We start from the raw sequence: 17,177 nt of genomic DNA, 5'->3' as shown, positions 1-17,177 counted from the left end.
TAACATGCTACGCACGGACAGAGAGAACTGGGAACAGAGTCAAGACGAGAATTGAGAAGAACGCGCCGCGCCGCCTACCGTCAACCTGAGGGGACGCTTTGTGACTGGCACGCCTTTGGGATTTGACGCCTGAATTGTTAGATTAGATTAGATAAAGATGGCAGGTACTCTGTCGGAGCAAGCCGGGGTACTGCGTCCGACCTTGTTGACACGAACTTGAACGAGGTTTACTGAGACTCTTTTGACGCATTTTTGGATCGCTTTAGCTCGGATGTGCCATAAATATATGTCGTAAGATATAACAATTACTTATAGTCTGGCAATGGTCTGGTTGAACTAACCGTCTTCTCCAGGTTCGAGCGCAGTGACGCTTTTCTAGGCGGTCCACCGCAGACCGGCCGATTTGCAGGGGCCATATACCGCTTCCCTAATGAGCTTCTGGATGCGATCATATCTCGACTGCGCCCCACAGACATCGACCACGAAGAGCAGGACGAAGATATGTCCCGATGCGCAGACATGCAACCCATGCCTAGCGGCAAGGCAGACCTGCTCACATGCGGCTCTGTCTGCCGCCTCTGGCGTGCGATCGCTCTTCCACACATCTTCCACGACCTCCAGGTGTCCTTTCGCTCATTATCTGAAGAGTACGATCCCTCGGCGCGTCAGCACCCCTGGATCGACGGTGCCGAGCAGGTCCCCGAGCGCTCGGCTCAGCTCAGTACTGGGATACTGAAGAACCGTTTATGGTATCCTACCGTCGCCAGAGTCTGTCTCAGTTTCGACGCTTCCTCTGCAACGCGCCAGCTGTCCGGCCTCTGATCAGGCGACTCCGTCTTGATGGTAAATTGGGATATACAGCGATCACCGTCGAGGTGCAACACGAAAGGGGTGATGTTGGAACGCTTAGGCCTGAAGTCACACATACAGAGCGCCAGCATCTGACGAACGCGACGGTCTTCTTTGATGTCCTCAAGCTTCTCCCAAACCTACGAGAGCTTTCTCTCCATCGAGTGCGGCTGGCGTGGCCAGGTTCATGGCCAACCCCGCCCATGCCGGCGTTGAAGAGGCTACGCTTTGATGCGGGGTGGGAGATGTATGGTGGTAGCATGCACATGTGCCTCATAGTCGGCCTTTTTGGACAGGTGGAGTCTCTGCAAATTCTTCGAACATGCTCAGCGGATCAATGCACTTCCCACGAAGGAAGTAGCCGTCTGGAGGTGGCCGATTTATCCGTGGACCCCTGGACACATCTCCCTACTGGTTTCTGGTCCTTGCTGCGCACGTCTCGCTCTGCATCTACACTGCAGTCCCTGGATATTGGACTCCTCCATTTCAGGGCTCCGGAGCGCGAGGAGCTGAGACAGCTCATGCTAATAATCGGGCCAAACTTACAGACCTTCCAGTGCACCATCCAACGAGGTCGTAGTGCAGAAGGTGAAGAGGCTGCCCTGTTAAGTTCTGGTATCCCGACTCACAACCCATCATTCCAGGCGACTTTCGAACAGTAGATCTGACAATGTGCCCCAATCTCAGCGCCCTCACGGTGCGCTGTGGCATTATTAATCCACGGGAGGTCCAAGGGTCTGATCCATTCCCACCGGCCTGTGCCCACGCATATAAACTTTTCTCGGGGCAGAACCTCGCGGCGCTGCGGCATCTCAAGCGCATGACGCTGCGGTTCGAGCTATGGCCCGATCTAGAATCCGAAGGGCAGCTTCTCGACGACCTCCATGGGCATATGCTGAAGAACGAGAGTGCGTTGTTGGCGCTTTAATGCAAGACGCTGGTCCGTGCGATTGCGGTCGGCTTCCCCAGGAAATCGCAAGAGGCGCCATCTGGGGAGGGCACGCAAGAGGTCGCTGTGGAGCGGATGTTTCCGAGGCTGCAGCGCGACGGTCTTCTGCGAACCTTTCGCGGACACGACCCAGAGTGAGTAGTTCCTACCGGTTGTGTCATATTCAACCCTAGTTTTCGTTATTTTCTCACCCATCACACAAGTCTATCGCAGGATGTCACTCCTTGGCCTTTGCCCATGATCCGCAAATTTTAGTGCAAGGAGCCAGTGCCGACGAAGTTCGCTATGCTGCTGGGTGCATCCAGCCTCGACTCGCTGGTCCCGATCCTGACGCGCATTCTAGTTCGAGGTTTTCACTACACTCAGGGTCCGTGCTGCTGTCCTCCTTACTGTCAATCTGAAATTTTTGAGGCGAGTACTTGTTGAGTGCCAGACAATGTCAGTAATTTTACATTACGAATTAACCTATATGGTATTACGCCACAAAGCCTGCGCTTCATGTCCGCCTACACCGCGTGTACGTGGACCTAAAGTCATAATGCCACGTATCCCCGGTTTGTAACCGACCTTCATCTCCGACTCGCGCGTCTCTATTCCAGGTAACCAAGCAACCCCGCAAGCAACATTCGACGACCTGGGCCCTTCGTGAAATGAGATCATGACGCTTCGTCCGGTATTCATATGCTTTGAGGCTAAATTCTTAATATTCAGCACTGATCCAGGCACGCTCAGGGCGCATGACGACACAGTGCGCTGGCAGCCCTGTTTGTCCTCGTGAACATCAGTTCCGAGGCGCAAAGCCTACCTATGCGCTCACTCGTAGCTCCGATGTCTGTATTGTTCACATCTTGGCAAGGCCGCCTTTGCGCAGACCCCGAGAACAATGACCCCGCGTCGAGGCACCGTGCATGCATTGACAGGCAGACACTGGCCGGCAATTCGGTACGAGAGACGGGAGTGCTGGCAGAATAAGCCCTGGGCATACAATTTTTGCGATGCTCTTTCGTTAGCAATAACTTGGTCAAGCAATACCCTTTTGTGGACGATTTCCAGTCTGCGCTGCGTTACCTGGCATGACTCTGTCTGTGAGGTTGTAAGATCTCGATGTGATTTGAACCTATATCATTTACCTCGTCTTTTACCAGGCTACGAGATCTCTTTGTCAGAACAGTCCTCAACGTGAACTGTTGTATCGGCGGCAGTTTTTAACACCATGAAGACATTTCACACTTGGGAGATTAGAGTGATGCAAGAGTGTCGCGTGAGATTACGGTACCGAGTCCTCTATACTAAGTAAACTCATACAAGCTGGTAAGAAGATAGAAATGTGTACATCCGTTACAAGATCAACTAGACTTCTGGTTGCAAATACAGTTAAGTCACTATTACAAGCCAGCGCGGGAAAGATGCAAGGAAAAGGTGAGAATTCAGGGTATCGCCTAGTGTCCGCCGCTGAGCCCCGCTGCCCTGGCTTCCTGCCAGGTATTCCACATGCTTTCGCGCGTCGCTGTATGTCCGATGGCGCCCGCGAAGCGGAGCACGCGGTACACGTCGTGGAAGTTGCTCGCGAGGCCGAGACTCATGCGCACGACGCCGAGCTCGCGGCCGACCTGCACCTCAAAGTCGCGCATCGTCGAGCGGTCGTCGAGCATTGCCATCTCGTTCCGCAGGCCGAGGATCGCTGCCGCGCCGCCCGGGTTGCACATGCAACCCGTGCGCAGCGAGATATTTTGTGTTGTCGCGGCGTGCTCGATGAAGGACAGCGGGAGCATCTCTCCCGTGGGCTGTGCGCCGTCACGTCAGCAGGGTCGAAGACGCAGGGGTGGATGGGCTTACCGAAAGGAATATCACGCTAACTACGGAGCCGGTCTCGGCTTGTTCGCCTACTGCCTTTGGCCGGCGAGTGGGAGCGCGTGAGAGCACGCGGACGACGGATGCGCCGTTGTCATGTTTCAGCTCGGCAAGAGAGGTTATCAGGTAGTGGGTCAGGGACGCGAGTCGAATGGGGAGGAAGGGGAGATACGCGGAAAGGAATCGCAGACCATCGGTGATCGCTGGGAGGTTCAGGAAGTTGATGGTGCCGTCCTACACAAGGCACCGATGTCAGCCATCATAACCTAAACCACAACAAAGCGAAATGAAGGGGGTTTACGCCGCGGGATGACGTGAAGCCACCTCATTGCGGACACTACGAGCAAGGGATAGCGCACCTCGAAGCGCGAGTGGAGCTCACTACTCATTCTGTAGACCATGCCTGGTGCCTGGACGAGGTCGACTGTCCCACCAGCGAACCATGGGCGGCTCAGTTCTGCCAGGAAGGATTCTTTGACAATCAATGCCCCGACGCCGGTCGGGAACCCGAACATCTTGTAGAAGCTGAGGGCCATGGCGTCTACCGGATAGTCCGACAGGTTTATGACGGATGTTGCCGCTAGTGCCGCAGCGTCGAGAAGTACGCTGTACCCTAGCGACTTCGCGTGCTTGATGAGACCGAGGTTGTTCTTGCTGTTAGTGACATTTGATTGGGCCGTGAGCGCAAATAGAGCCGGGGCAGTGTCGTGCGGTGCCCGTTGAGTTGATAATACGTCCTGAGAAGAAAGATGTTAGATGGATCATCTCTGAGACGAGATGGAGCGAGGTACCATCGCTGTCTTGGTGTCCACGCCGCCCTGGTCTAAGCAAGGGATATAGACGACCTTGGCGTCCTTCCAGGCGGCGAACTGTCTTATGCCGTGAACGCTGTTATGCGAATCGGCGCTAAGAACGAAGGAGCTGCCCTCCTGGAAGGGGAAGGATTCTCCCACAAGCTTCAAGGCTCCTGTTGCGTTCGCGGTGAAGACGACGGTGTAACCTGGGGGTGCCCTGAAGAACGAAAGCACTGCCTGGCGCGCTTCTTCCGCATAGCGGGACGAGAGCTGTGATCTGCGTGATGGAGTGTTAGCCCGGCGCTGGCCGAAAGAAGATAGGAGGGCGTTACGAGTTGTTGACCGAGTGCGTGTTTCCCAATACATTACGCTGCAGGAAACCAGTATGGACACGGATCAAACTCTCGGGGTACAGGGAGGCGCCCATGTAATCGACATAAGTCTCGCCCGAGCGATCTAGTCTCGCAAAGTCGCTTCTCCGGAGAGCGTCCAAAGTCCAGGTGAGCTGATATTCGGGGTACTTCTTCAGGAACGTCTTGTATGCCTGTGCGGCCTTGTCGTCGTCTTCGTGGAGGTCGGATGTCGACGCGTACAGAGGTGGCGGTTGCTCAAAACTGTGCTTGTCTTCGGGACCACCGATAGAGCTGGCTGGTGGGGATACCTCGTCGAAACTGTGTGCGGATGACGCGCAACCTAGAGTCAAAGCAGTCAACGCCGTCGACGACTTCTTGGGGACAGGCCGAGGTAGTCGTTTTGAGTCAAGTGGAAGAGGTTGGGGTGCAGCGGCGAGCTGAGACGGCTGAGAGTGAGAGTTGCCCATGACTGGGGATGTGTTTTGCAGATGTCCAGAAGAGATTGCGACGCAGGTTGCTGCCAGACACCAGACCGAGACCAGAAGAGCCTTTATACCTGGTGGTTAAGTCCGTACCGACCGAATTGGGCCACTGCGGCTGACGCCAGTGCAAACCAGAAGACGATGAAATCCGAAAAAGCAAGTCGCCGGGTCGTCACAGCACCAGTCACGGCCAGATGAACAAAGCAGGGGTGTCCAGAGGTCCACAGATCCAGCTGGGTTGAGTGAAAGGCTGAATCGAGCATTGACGTGCAACCCCAACCTTAAACATTGCCGAATGCGGGAAGACGCACCGCATCGCCTGCGGTTACCGCCACTGCTCGCCAGATTGCGGTCCCGATATGCGCTCAGGGCGACAGACATCGTTGTCGAGTGAGAGATCGCTAAGATCGACATTGCATGCTTTGATTAATTGGAACGAAGCATGGGCTTCAATTGTCATACTTACTGTCCGACGAGCACTCTCAATTGATCGTTCCGGGCGGCTGACAACGCGAGACCGGCGTATGCGAATTATTCACCTTGACGAGGTTGTGCGCCCTAACTCCTTGTTGTTGTCTCTGGCGTTTTGGACAGCCGAAGCGTAAGTCTTGCCGAATCCAGCCGCGCGAGCGGATGTGGCAGAGCACAGGACATGGCGGGGAACTGTGAATGTGTCTGCAGAACGTTATGGTTCGGATTGGAGGATTGGTCGCATGCTATCCGTCAACGCGGGCTTCGAGGGAAGTTGCCGAGCGCTCGGATCTGCTATGTGCTGTGCAGGACTGGTCTGCAGTACACCTCCATGAGCGCATCCGTCATACGATCCCTGGGTGCGTAGAGACCTCAGAAGCCGCCACCGCTCCGAGAGGACAACGGCCTGTGAGTTTCACATTGTCAACGCAATTGCACATGTCGTCGCTGGCAACGTCTGCGCGCGGTACCTTGTTGTGCGCAGATGACGAGATGATGGTAGCGATATGCCGTACTCGCTCTTTGCATCGCTGCCCTGAACCATGTTCACGAGAAGACGAGAACTTGCACAGCTTCAGAGGTTCCAATTATGCCGGAGATTTGTGATTCTCCATGTGGCTGAACACTAACGAACGACGAACAGCCTGGAGATGCAACGGTCAATTCGCGCATCAGCTGCATACGGGATCACCATGGTTGTCGCATCCATTGCGCCGGTAATTTCAACGCATTGACTCAGCGTCACAGCGGTACGTCGGAGCGCCGTTTCACCACATTGTCAAGGCATGGAGAGCAATGTACAGCTGAGTACATGCGCTGGCAGACGCGGGTTCTCCTAGGACACCCAGTTTGTCAGTGTCACAGTATCCCGCACCTCCACAGGTTCTGTGAGAACCGCCGGCAGAGAGCTCATGCGAAGGGAATCCTGCTCCCGCAATCGACATTCAATCCTACACGGACGCATGTCGGCAATTGTATGTACTCAGCGAATGTATAAGCTATGGTTACGTCTCATGACTCGATGCCGGCTGGATTGGCACACGGCTGCTTGACAGGCGAGCGTGCAAGTTTTTTCTCTCTCGACGCGGCAGCGACGAGAATAAGCCGACAATAGCTAGTGGAGAAGAATGTCAGCACGGCGCATCCCCGAAAGCTCGCTTGAGCACTTGCGCAATCGTGCAAGGGTTAGGCGCGGGCGCTTCGCGTGGCTTAACACTCGGCGGCGATGCAGGTCTTCGGAGGCTGCGCTGTACAATAGCCACGGGAGCCGGGAACATGCAACATTCCTGTCGTAGGACGTGATGGACGCACACTCACAAATGCGGCCTGGCACATCCTGGACACCAGTCTTGTACAGGACAATTAGTCGGCCTTCGGGCGGCCGAGAGCGTCTCCAGCTACAGGGCTAGCGCAGCGGAGCACTCGCACGGATAGACAGCGTTTCGTCCGAGAGCTTGATATTTTCTGTCACATCAATCTGAGAAGGACGCTCCTCGTATAGACTGTCGATCAAACCTTGTATAACGGATGCCGTAGAAGAGCAGGTCTCAGGAGCGCCGCGTTGGCTAGCTGCTGGGACGCGGAGGGTTCTAGCGTGAGCTCCGCCGACAGGCGAAGCGCAGCACACTAAGAGTAGCGCCTCAACTAAGACAGTTCCCGTAGCTGGTCAGAGATGAACGCATATGTGGCGCGTCGCAGACATAGCGGCGCCGTCATAATCACAAGACGAATGCGAAGATTCCTGTTAGACGGTCTAGAATCGTGTCTCGTACAGACAGGATATCGCCGAAAACTTTATACAATTTAGATGTGGCATGGAAGTGCCACACATACCTTATGCGGTTTGGTGAAATATAGCACAAGCTAAAGTGTTCTTCGTTTTGCAGTGAATTTCTTGGGTGGCGGATTGTCTGGATGCTTAAAACGTCCCTCTTGGATCGCTGTTAAAAGATTGTGGGGAAGCATGCTGGCGATTGTGGCTTCAGGATTCATGTGACAGTCCGGTTCAGTGGCGTTAGCCTCTAGCCTTGGCCGCATCCTGGTGCATTCCGCGTTAGAAGCCGGGGTGTTGAGAAGAGGCCATGCGACAGTTCGACGTGTTCTGAGGTGGCCATTTGAGAGGGCATAAGCCCGTGGATATCTGGACAATAGACGTCCATAGACGCACTGGTGTCGACAGAAACTTGAGCCGGTGTTGCACGGAACGACTGCGACATCGGGCTACTGCCGGCAAAATCAAGCCAGAGACTGATGAAACGGCACTGAGTCAGACTATGCATGCGGGCGTATGCCAAACCTTTTGTTCCATATGGTAAACTTGGGGCCTTAGAATGATAGGAGCGATACAGTTCTAATCCAGGAGGGTTCCGGATTGATGTCATCCGGCGAAGAGGACCCTTTCCGGAGACGAAGACAAGAGAACAGTCAGAGGCTGACTGAATGCTAGTTCCTGTGCCGTACCTTGCTTTGCTTTGTCGAGGAAATGGAGTGTCCGAACCGCTTCACCGGCGCGCAACCACTCTTTTCCCGGATATCAGGCCAGCCCTTCTACTCGCGAGTGACATAGGTCGACGGGCATCTCCACTGTCACTGGCACTAGAGCGCAGCAATTCAAGACACCGAGACTGGATGTATGTTCTCGCGAACATTTGGACTGGTTTCAGGGACGAATTTTCTGGTATACTCAAGCGGAACAGCCTCCATACCCAGCAGCTCCTCCTGCAGAAGAAACGCATTAGGTCATAATGAACCAAAGGCCATTTTTGAAGCGCAGCATACCAGTTGAATGGCATGTCGAGCGATGGCCGGTGCGTCTCTCCGGACAGAACTTGTCGGCGAGCACAGCATGTAGGCGGTGCACTGATGGCACGGCTAGCGGTGACTCTAGAGCAGCTTCTGAGCAGCATGTCCTTTGTCTGGAGTTGGAATGATACTAAAATTGAAGTAAAATAGTACATTCGTGGAGCAGCTTGCTTTAGCTCCCGCAGCTTTAAGCCCATCTCGTTGTGACAGCACTTTGCGATCAAAAGCTGTGTGCATCTGTGGGCAAATTTATGCTCAAGTCGGTTACATGCATCGAATAATACCTACCAGCGTAACATATTGTCTGCGATGTTTGCGAGCGGTAGTCACGCCGACGATGTGACTCCTGAGTGGAAGGTCGCAAACTTCGGCTAGGATATTTGGTTCGGTTGCTACAGCAGATGAACTGGATCTTCACGTGAAGGGTTGATCGCATCACCACAATCAAACCAACCCGCGCCAGGCCGCGTGACAGCAAGTGACCGCAACTTGCGCTCTTCTCCTCAACGTTACCCTCGACGTTACCCTCGACGGCGACGCCATGTCTACCGCACACAGACCAACATGGGACCCTGCTCAAGCGAAGGATGTGAAGGGCGGCTCTCGCCAATTCTCCGTGCGGGACATGGCCGCGCACACGAAGCTCAAGTTTAGGTACGTTCTGTTCTTATAGCCTCCGAGTCATAGCTACATAACGCTATTTTCTTCTCCTACAGACAACCTGGACAAACCTCCACTAACGAGGTTAAGAAGCGCGACTTGCGGGCGGAGTTGCTCGCTGCAGAGGCAGAGGCGCGGGAGAAGAAGAGGAAGGCAGAGGGCAAGCCGTCGCTGGCTGTGGAGAACGGAAATGCTGCAGACGACGAGGCGAACAAGCGGAGGAAATTGCTGCAGGAGGCTCTGGAGATGGACAAAGATGATGACAAGGACGAGGAGAAAGCGTCGGAGGATGGAGCAAAGGAAGGCGGGAGCGGTGACGAGAGTGATGAGTACGTCAAGTCGTCATGACTAGTCCACGATGCCTTGCTAAGGTTATCTCTAGGGACGATGATGATGATGACGACGACGATGACGATGACGACGACTCTGCCGAGCTCTTGCGCGAGCTCGAGAAGATTAAGCGAGAACGCGCGGCGGAGAAGGATCGACAAGAACGCGAACAATCTGCGTCTTCGGCAGCAGCCCGTGAAGCGGAGATTGCTACTGCAAATCCCTTGTTGAATCTTGCGGCGGCACTTGGCCAAACACCAACTGGCGTCAATACTACTGTACCTGGAACGTTTGCTGTGAAGCGGAGATGGGACGATGGTGCGTGCACTGCTCACTGTGCCGGAATATTACCGCTAACTATATTTTGGCTCTTTCAGACTTGATTTTCAAGAACCAAGCGATGAGCTCACGAGACAAGGATGGCGCATCTGGACAGTTCGTCAACGATCTTTTGCGAACACAGTTCCATAAGTGGGTTCCTCGGAATATCACTGTCTGCACCGAATTAACTGACTTCGCTCTTTTCTACCAGAAAATTCATGGCGAAGTTCATTAAGGTACGAACACCCCTTTCTATGCTTCCGAATCTTGCGCTCATTTCCTGCGAAGTAGTGATATCCTGGATCTTGGGTCGTCGGTTGTACTTCTATTGCCCTTGTATCTCATCGCGTTCATTTTTATCACTCGTGGTTGAATTGCTAGGCAACGTGTCAGAAATTCGCATGGCAGTGTGCGGAACTTTGCGGTTGTCGCTTCGTCACCATGAGATTAAATAGAAGGCTGGCTTTGTTAGCGCGCCAGGTTACCCTCCTACGTCCGTCTTGTCGTATTCTTCCCAAGGTGAGCAGCCTGTACTGCCCCCAGCTCGTACCTGCACAGATAACCCAGGGTAGACTTCCGCGCTGTGAGCTGTGATGCTATGGCTTGGGCACCTGCAAATAACTTGCCACAAGAATTGGCTGATACTATCGTCAGTCTCCTTCGAAGTGACAAGCCTTCCCTCACCACTTGCAGCTGTCTTTCTAGAGCATGGGCTCCACGTCAACCTGTCCTACCAAAACCTCGTGGAGAAGCCCTTGTTCGCCGAGGTTAACGTTGTCCCCGACAACATCGACCAAATGTCATGGACGATGTTCAGGCCTTCCTTAAGCCGATCTTCTCAGCTTTACGACGATTCCCCACAATTTCCCCCGCCTTCGTAGAACACATCGAGGAGATATATGTATCGTCGGCTCCGAGGATATCAAGCAGGCGACACAGTATGCGATGCTGTCCACGAACCATCCTTCGGATTTTTCTAGCAAGACCGAGGCTACGTGAACTGCGCACCGCCAATATCGAGGGACAGCGTCATAGACGGTTCACTGCCGGGAGTAACCTCGAGACGCTGAATATCTGGATCGGGAGTGCGGATGGCAAGCATACAATGCATAAACTGGAGCCTCTGCTGGACAACATGCCTGAACAGCCCGTCCGAAGTACTCTTAGCACCCATCTGGACATTGTAGGGCTGAGGGCCGAAAAATCGCATCATCGGCTGTGCGAGAGCTCTTCGCAATTTTCTCGCTTAGCATTCGAATAGTAACCATCTGCAATTCCTGGTGCATTCACACAGATGCTAGCAGTATGCTCGATTCCTTTATCCTTGCGTTTTAGTCTGGGCCTCTTGTGGGCGTCCGCCAGCTCTTATGCCCTCTTTTATGCAGGTCTCAGGCTGACCGCCTGCAAGAGCTCGGTTCGACTGTCGGGGTCGGAGAAGGCGGATCAGGGGCTCGTGCGCCACACCACGCATCTCCGCGGTGTTTATCTAAGAATTGCAAGTCACCGCTGCTAGTCGCGCCACCTCGGTTACTCTCGTGCTCGACCCGCATCCGCACATATATCCTGCGGAGATCCCCGAGCTGTTCTCTGCGATTATCGTATCCGGCGTTGGACGTGGGTTCCGCAGGCTGCTAGTGCAGGCGGGCCGCCAGTGCGTGTGTTTACAGATGGTCATACTTTAGATGCGGAGGAACGGGTTGCTCTGATGGAGGAGGCGTGCGTTCTTCACTCGGCGAGCGTGCTGTTATTGAGGTTAGCCCTGCTGTATCTCGTAGATCGCCTATGGATATATTTGGCGTAGTCATCTCAAGGATACGTCGTGAAGCTCGAACACGAGATGTGCATGGTATGGTGCAGCGAGTTGCCTCACGAACCCGAAATCCGATTATTAGAGCACCTAGCTCTAAGCTTGCTTGCCGTTCTCTCGCCCCCATCCTTTCGTCTTTGCTATATTTCTCAGAGCTAACGCATTTATAAGAACTGTCATCCCTGCGTACCAGCACCGTGTGGGCCGCCTCTACACCTCCCGTACTCGCAACATGTTAGGTGTCGCGTGACATGTACCTCGCAGCTTGGTGGCGATCTGCACATGCTATACATCTACCTTCGCTGCTGTAGTCTGAATAACCGCTCTTTTACCTTGTGGTCGGTTCCCACTGATCCTGTTGCGTGTGCAGGCTATTCACATCGACGCTGTCAGTTCCGCTCTTGGACCCTGATGTCGTCGTGTACGCATAGCAAGCCGATGCCCCTATCGGTGCACCCGGTTCCTTGCGGCCGCTTCTGGTGCTGAAGGCGGCGCCTATGGGCAAGCTCACGTTTCATATCCGTCGACAAATGCTGGAAGCAACTAGACATCTCGGAGGGAGCGCAGTGTCACTGCTAGCGAAATGGTGTCTTGTGAGTATCCACTTTCCTGGTCTCTGGCCGAGTACGTGGCCATTGTCGAGTTCTTCCCATTAAGTTGTGCACTCCAGCGTGCAGACCTACATGGCTCTACCGCCGCAGTCATGCAAGACACCTGTGAATTGTGGGGCGATGCTTGTCAGATGCTGCGCGTTTATATCTGGGGGCAACCATCGAACAACTCCATTCTTTGCTCGAGCGGAAAGCTGAGACGTGGACCTGGCGATTAAAGAATTAAAGTGGCCGGAGGAGCAGTTGGAGTATTGGTGAGTCGTGTGGGGACTTGTGCGCGTTCGATCGTTCCGATGATATCTTTCTGTTGCAGGGATTAAGGTGCATCGAGCTGCTCCTCAAAGCGGACGGCGATACTGGAGCGCATTCTGCAATTCGTCACATGGAGGCTGTGGCTCAGCACACTCGAACGTCTCGCTTCAGCTCGGTACACATGATATAGTCAGTATCCCGGTCCCTACATGGCACATCAAACTACTGAATTAAGCGGTTGTGTCGAGGCTGACTCGTGGGAGAGTCTTGAGAGAGCTGCAGGTCAGATGCAGAGGTGAGTTCTCGAGGAGCTCTTTGTGAGGTCCAACTCGATCTATTGCTCCTTGATAATCTTCTATGCCAAGTCGGAGACCGAGTGCAAATTGTTACGCTCGTATTCAATCTATACCACGCCGATTTCGAAAGCAGCTTTGGTCAGATTACGATGTCAGAGTGGTCATGTTTCTCCACTCTACAGTGCATTCCGAGTACACAGTGAATGCCGTGCGGTAAACGCCTCCCTTATCACAATGGAAGATCATTGTCTGGCGCCGGTTGGCCTCATGACAGCCACAGCATCCAGCTGTACTTCCCTCACCACACTGCTTGGATCCCCTGCATGAGCCGCAACAGTGGTAATACTTCGCGGCTCAGTCCTAGATGAGTCGTCGAGACTAGATTAATATTGGTACTAGCGAGCAACTAGATGTAGAGCGAATGTTTGCTTGCTGAGCCATGGCAGATTCAAGGAGAGATAGCATCGGAGGCAATCAAACGAATATGTCTATTTCTATTTAGAATGCCAGTGATTTCCCAACAACACCTTCTGAGAATTTGACTATCGTAAGTATGTTTCTGAGGATATTCGAGAGCATGATAGTATGCCAATAGTACCTATAAATGTTTTCGCGAAGTCGTGAATGAGCTTGAACCCTATCGTTCGTGCGGAGGCCTCGCGTATTAACGTTCTCTGCGGGCTATGCGCGCTAGCGGAACCTGTCAATGCGAACGAAAAAAGTGCTAAGCAAAAGGAGACTGGTCGCTCAAATCATGTTGAGCACGAACGTCTGACGTGCTGTGGACGCGCCGGAAGACTTCAGAGCGCGGCAGATGCGCGTCCTGTCACGTCACGTGATCATATCACAGTAGTGACTATAATTGCCATAGATTAAGATAGGCCCATTACACTTTCATCCATATGTGACAGATTGTGACATGCATGTGAATGCACCCGTCCGGCGCGGCATCACACTCGCCTTTACCGCCCGTGAAATCCACGCTTCCGACATCAAAATAACAAAAACGAGAGGGAGAGAGAAAAATTGAAGTAAGCAGAAAACATCTTGAGACCAGCATGTATTAATCCGGTTACTCAATTTTGGGCTATGACTAGCATGAGTCCTTATTTTAAGCTTCGAAAGGTTTCCTCTGCCAAAGCGTGACAAAGATCTCACGTAATATGGGTGAAAGTGTAATGGGCCTATCTTAGGCGTTCCGCGCTGGGCAAAAATTGAACGATTTCAGGAATCAATCGATCACGGCTGATGCAGGACGCGCCCTGTCACATCACGTGCCTTCATTGCCGTGATGTTTCCCTTTTCTGCGGGTGGCAAATTTCTGCCTGTGCTACATCTCTGTCTACGACCTGCTGCACCTGCGCCGCGCACTCGTGTCTGGCAAATGTCTGCCATGAAATACAGCTCCGCAGATGCTGCGCGCGGTGTAAGCCGCCGCGCCGCAAGTCAGATTATAGACCAAGCTGGGATGCGGTATGCCAGCTGGACGGAGTTTGAAGTGTTGGCAGGGTCTGGACAACCCACTCAGGTGAGCTACTCGCCATGATATACTCAATATTGCACTTATCTCGTTGTGCTTGTCAAGGCTGTCGGGCGTGGTGAACTAGAGGGAGGCAAGCCAGACTCAGCCGAGATAGCTGTTCCTATGGCGCCAGCACTACTTGCACAGTCGAATACATCTTCCTACGAAGAAAGACTTCGGCCCTTCCTGAACAGAGCGCCACGAGCATCCTCCGAGCTCCATGCCAGTCTCGCAACCTCATGTCCAAGTACAGTCATACATGACACCAGTGGACGCGTGTATGGGGACAAAGTGAGCGCATTGTTTTGCACAACCTATATATCTCTGAAGTGTGCAGAATTATCTCAATCAAAAAGCAGCTGGCCAATCTTGCAGCCCTTGCGTCGAGCATGGCCTTCTTTGTAACTCGGCATCGCATGGTGCGTCATGCACGCAATGCCAACTGTTGTCACGGACGTGTACTTACGCGTCTGCACCCTCCGAAACCATTGAACGAAAGCGCGCGCAGTCACCTGAATCACCTGGTCTGGTTAAGCGGCGCAGGCTTGATCTAGTACGCTGTCGTAGTGTTCGTTACCTTATACATTATTCATAAACCTGACAGGCACCAGGACCCAGCGCGCCCGCAGACGGAGCCCGTCCGACATCCGATTCTGCATCGATGATAGCGCATGCTCAGCTCTTGGCTTGTGATCACTTCCAACGGCACGGCCTACCGTGTATCGCCCCCGTCCCAGGCGCGCCCTGCAATGCGTGTGTCTCCGCGTCGCACAAGATATGTAGTATTGCGACCAAAGCGCCGTGCTCGCGCTGCCGATACATGGGTATGGAATCGAACTGCGTCTGGACGCCTGGAGAGCCATGTGCAGTCTGTGTGCGTGCGGGGAAGAATTGTCAGTTCCCGCGGCCGGTATGCACCGCCTGCGCTGCTGCCAACGCAAAAGCGCTCACCGAGCGGGGCCACACCTCGTTGGGGCGCTGCTCTGCGTTCCGGTGGGGCGTGCCATGCGACACATGTTACGCTCAGGACATGCTGTGCAGCCTGGAGACGCTTTGGAAGGAGATGCCCGCACGCATAGGCCCAGAAAAGGAGGGAACGGAAGTGAAGAAGAACCGGGCGTCCAAGACGGGGAGAGAGAAGAAGCCATGGGCCAAGCCATAGCAGCTTCTGTCGCGGCAGAAGCTTCGGCAATATCATCCATAATCACGAGCATAGCAGCGGAACCGCGTACAGCAGTAGAGCCACCTACAGCAGCGGAACCGCCTACAGTAGCACAATCGCCTACAGCAGCGCAACCACCTACCGTAGCGGCTCCGTCGGCGGGCGCACAACGTCAGGGCAGACTAAGGATTAGAGATATCTCTGTCGCGATCATCCCGCCTCGAACATCTCGTCCTTCACCAGCCACGCCTGTCACAATTCCTGTAGTTGAGTCTGACTCATCCGATGAGGAGCCTCTTTCCCGCAGCCACCAGCGCGCCGCATCGTGTCGCAGAGCGACTGTACACGATGGCGAGGTCGTGACGAATAAGCTTACCTCTCTCCACTCCAACCATGTTGTCGACTCAGAATCTGAGCTTTCTTCCCTGTCAGACCTTGACTCTGACTCAGACGCGGAGTCTTATCCTCCATCGCAGACGAACCCTACGGCATCCGCACAGGAACACATCCTCCACCGAAGTCACCTCGATCCGCAACGCTCGGCGCTACCTGTCACGACCGTGCAGCGCAACTTGTACGTGTCAAGGCCAGCGGCGAGGAGCGCGGGTTTGGCACACAACGAACACGCGGCCTACGCGCCTGTTGTATTTCGAAGAGGCGAGCACGATGCTCTGGAAGAGTGCGGACACACACAGGAGATGCGTCCACTCACGCTGCTCGACGTTCAGGAACCGCTCCCGCCAGAAGTAACGCTATCCCTGGGGACGCAACCCACCGACAATGACGGCGATGCCACTACTGACATGCCAAAACTCAAATGGAGGAGGTTCGTCGCACATGACGACGTCGCGATCCGAGGCGAGAGTGCTATGCCAGCAGTTGACTCCGAACGTGTCGATTGGCCGCACCCCCCGCCAGTACGCCAAGGGCACACTGCGAGCACGGTGGTAGCAGACAGCGGGATCACCGTCAAATCCGAACCCGTTGACGGGACAGCAGTGTTACATCCTTTGAGCCGCTCAGCGGGCGTGAGCGCGCCGGAGACATCTAGGAGAGACAGTATTGGCGCAGCAAGTTCATTGCCTGAAATGGACGGCACCATCGATGTTCGCCGCACGCCAGCCGAGTCTGCTGCGCTCGCACCAGTCAAGCTCGAAAGCACCGACAGCGAGCCGCCGTTTAGCGAAATCAGCTCCTTGACGACCAGCCACGGATCGTCCCCATCAGGCCCTTCGCCCCTTGCTGGGTCCCCATACCCCGTCCATGCGACCACATGCCCCGACGCCCCGCCTTCCGTGTGCGAGCATGTCGGCGCACAGACCTTCGAGGGTGCAGCACTGCCAGTGTGGGACACACATGCGTCACCGGACAGCACCAGCTCTGCGGCACTTGTGCAGCGGGTCGCGTCACTCGAGGCGATCATTGCACGGCTCTGTACATTGCTCGAGCGGCGGGACGAAGGCGTGGGCACGGGGATTTGAATGGAAGGGGTTGTCCGTTTCGCTGGTAGAGTCTCGAGCCTCAGGCCTCAGCGCTCAGCCTTGATTAGGGATGGAGATAGATTTTTAACCTGGAAACATAGTATATAATACAGTTACATCCAGGCTACCTCCTTAATACATACTTACATTCGCTTCTACCACGTCAGCTAGAAACCAGCGTATT

At 54.3% G+C, this 17,177-nt stretch overlaps 4 protein-coding genes across 4 annotated transcripts; 3 read left to right on the top strand and 1 right to left on the bottom strand.

The window, feature by feature from the left end:
• Positions 1-286: 286 nt before the first annotated feature.
• PHACADRAFT_198195 (uncharacterized protein) lies at positions 287-822 on the top strand (the record flags this gene model as incomplete). Its single annotated transcript, XM_007398391.1, has 2 exons — positions 287-291; positions 354-822. 2 exons carry the CDS (start codon positions 287-289, stop codon positions 820-822), a joined length of 474 nt encoding a protein of 157 aa, XP_007398453.1.
• A 2,224-nt stretch (positions 823-3,046) lies between these two features.
• Positions 3,047-5,805, bottom strand: PHACADRAFT_260279 (uncharacterized protein). The gene is made up of 6 exons (XM_007398390.1): positions 5,745-5,805; positions 4,776-5,679; positions 4,441-4,720; positions 4,009-4,386; positions 3,635-3,883; positions 3,047-3,582 (listed from the first exon to the last, which is right to left on the bottom strand). Exons 2-6 carry the CDS (start codon positions 5,261-5,263, stop codon positions 3,238-3,240), a joined length of 1,740 nt encoding a protein of 579 aa, XP_007398452.1. The 5' UTR covers positions 5,264-5,679; positions 5,745-5,805; the 3' UTR covers positions 3,047-3,237.
• A 3,287-nt stretch (positions 5,806-9,092) lies between these two features.
• Positions 9,093-10,097, top strand: PHACADRAFT_30690 (uncharacterized protein; the record flags this gene model as incomplete). The annotated part of the gene is made up of 4 exons (XM_007397572.1): positions 9,093-9,205; positions 9,268-9,540; positions 9,594-9,859; positions 9,919-10,097. The coding sequence occupies 4 exons, from the start codon at positions 9,093-9,095 to the stop codon at positions 10,095-10,097; spliced, it is 831 nt and encodes a 276-aa protein (XP_007397634.1).
• Positions 10,098-14,942: 4,845 nt separating this feature from the next.
• Positions 14,943-17,177, top strand: PHACADRAFT_260271 (uncharacterized protein). Its single transcript, XM_007398389.1, has one exon. It carries the CDS (start codon positions 16,601-16,603, stop codon positions 16,991-16,993), a length of 393 nt encoding a protein of 130 aa, XP_007398451.1. The 5' UTR covers positions 14,943-16,600; the 3' UTR covers positions 16,994-17,177.

The sequence above is a fragment of the Phanerochaete carnosa genome (assembly GCF_000300595.1).
Source record: "Phanerochaete carnosa HHB-10118-sp unplaced genomic scaffold PHACAscaffold_7, whole genome shotgun sequence".
NCBI classification, from domain to species: Eukaryota; Fungi; Basidiomycota; class Agaricomycetes; order Polyporales; family Phanerochaetaceae; genus Phanerochaete; species Phanerochaete carnosa.
The sequence above is the reverse complement of the archived record's forward strand: the minus strand, read 5'-3'. Positions and strand labels throughout refer to the sequence as shown.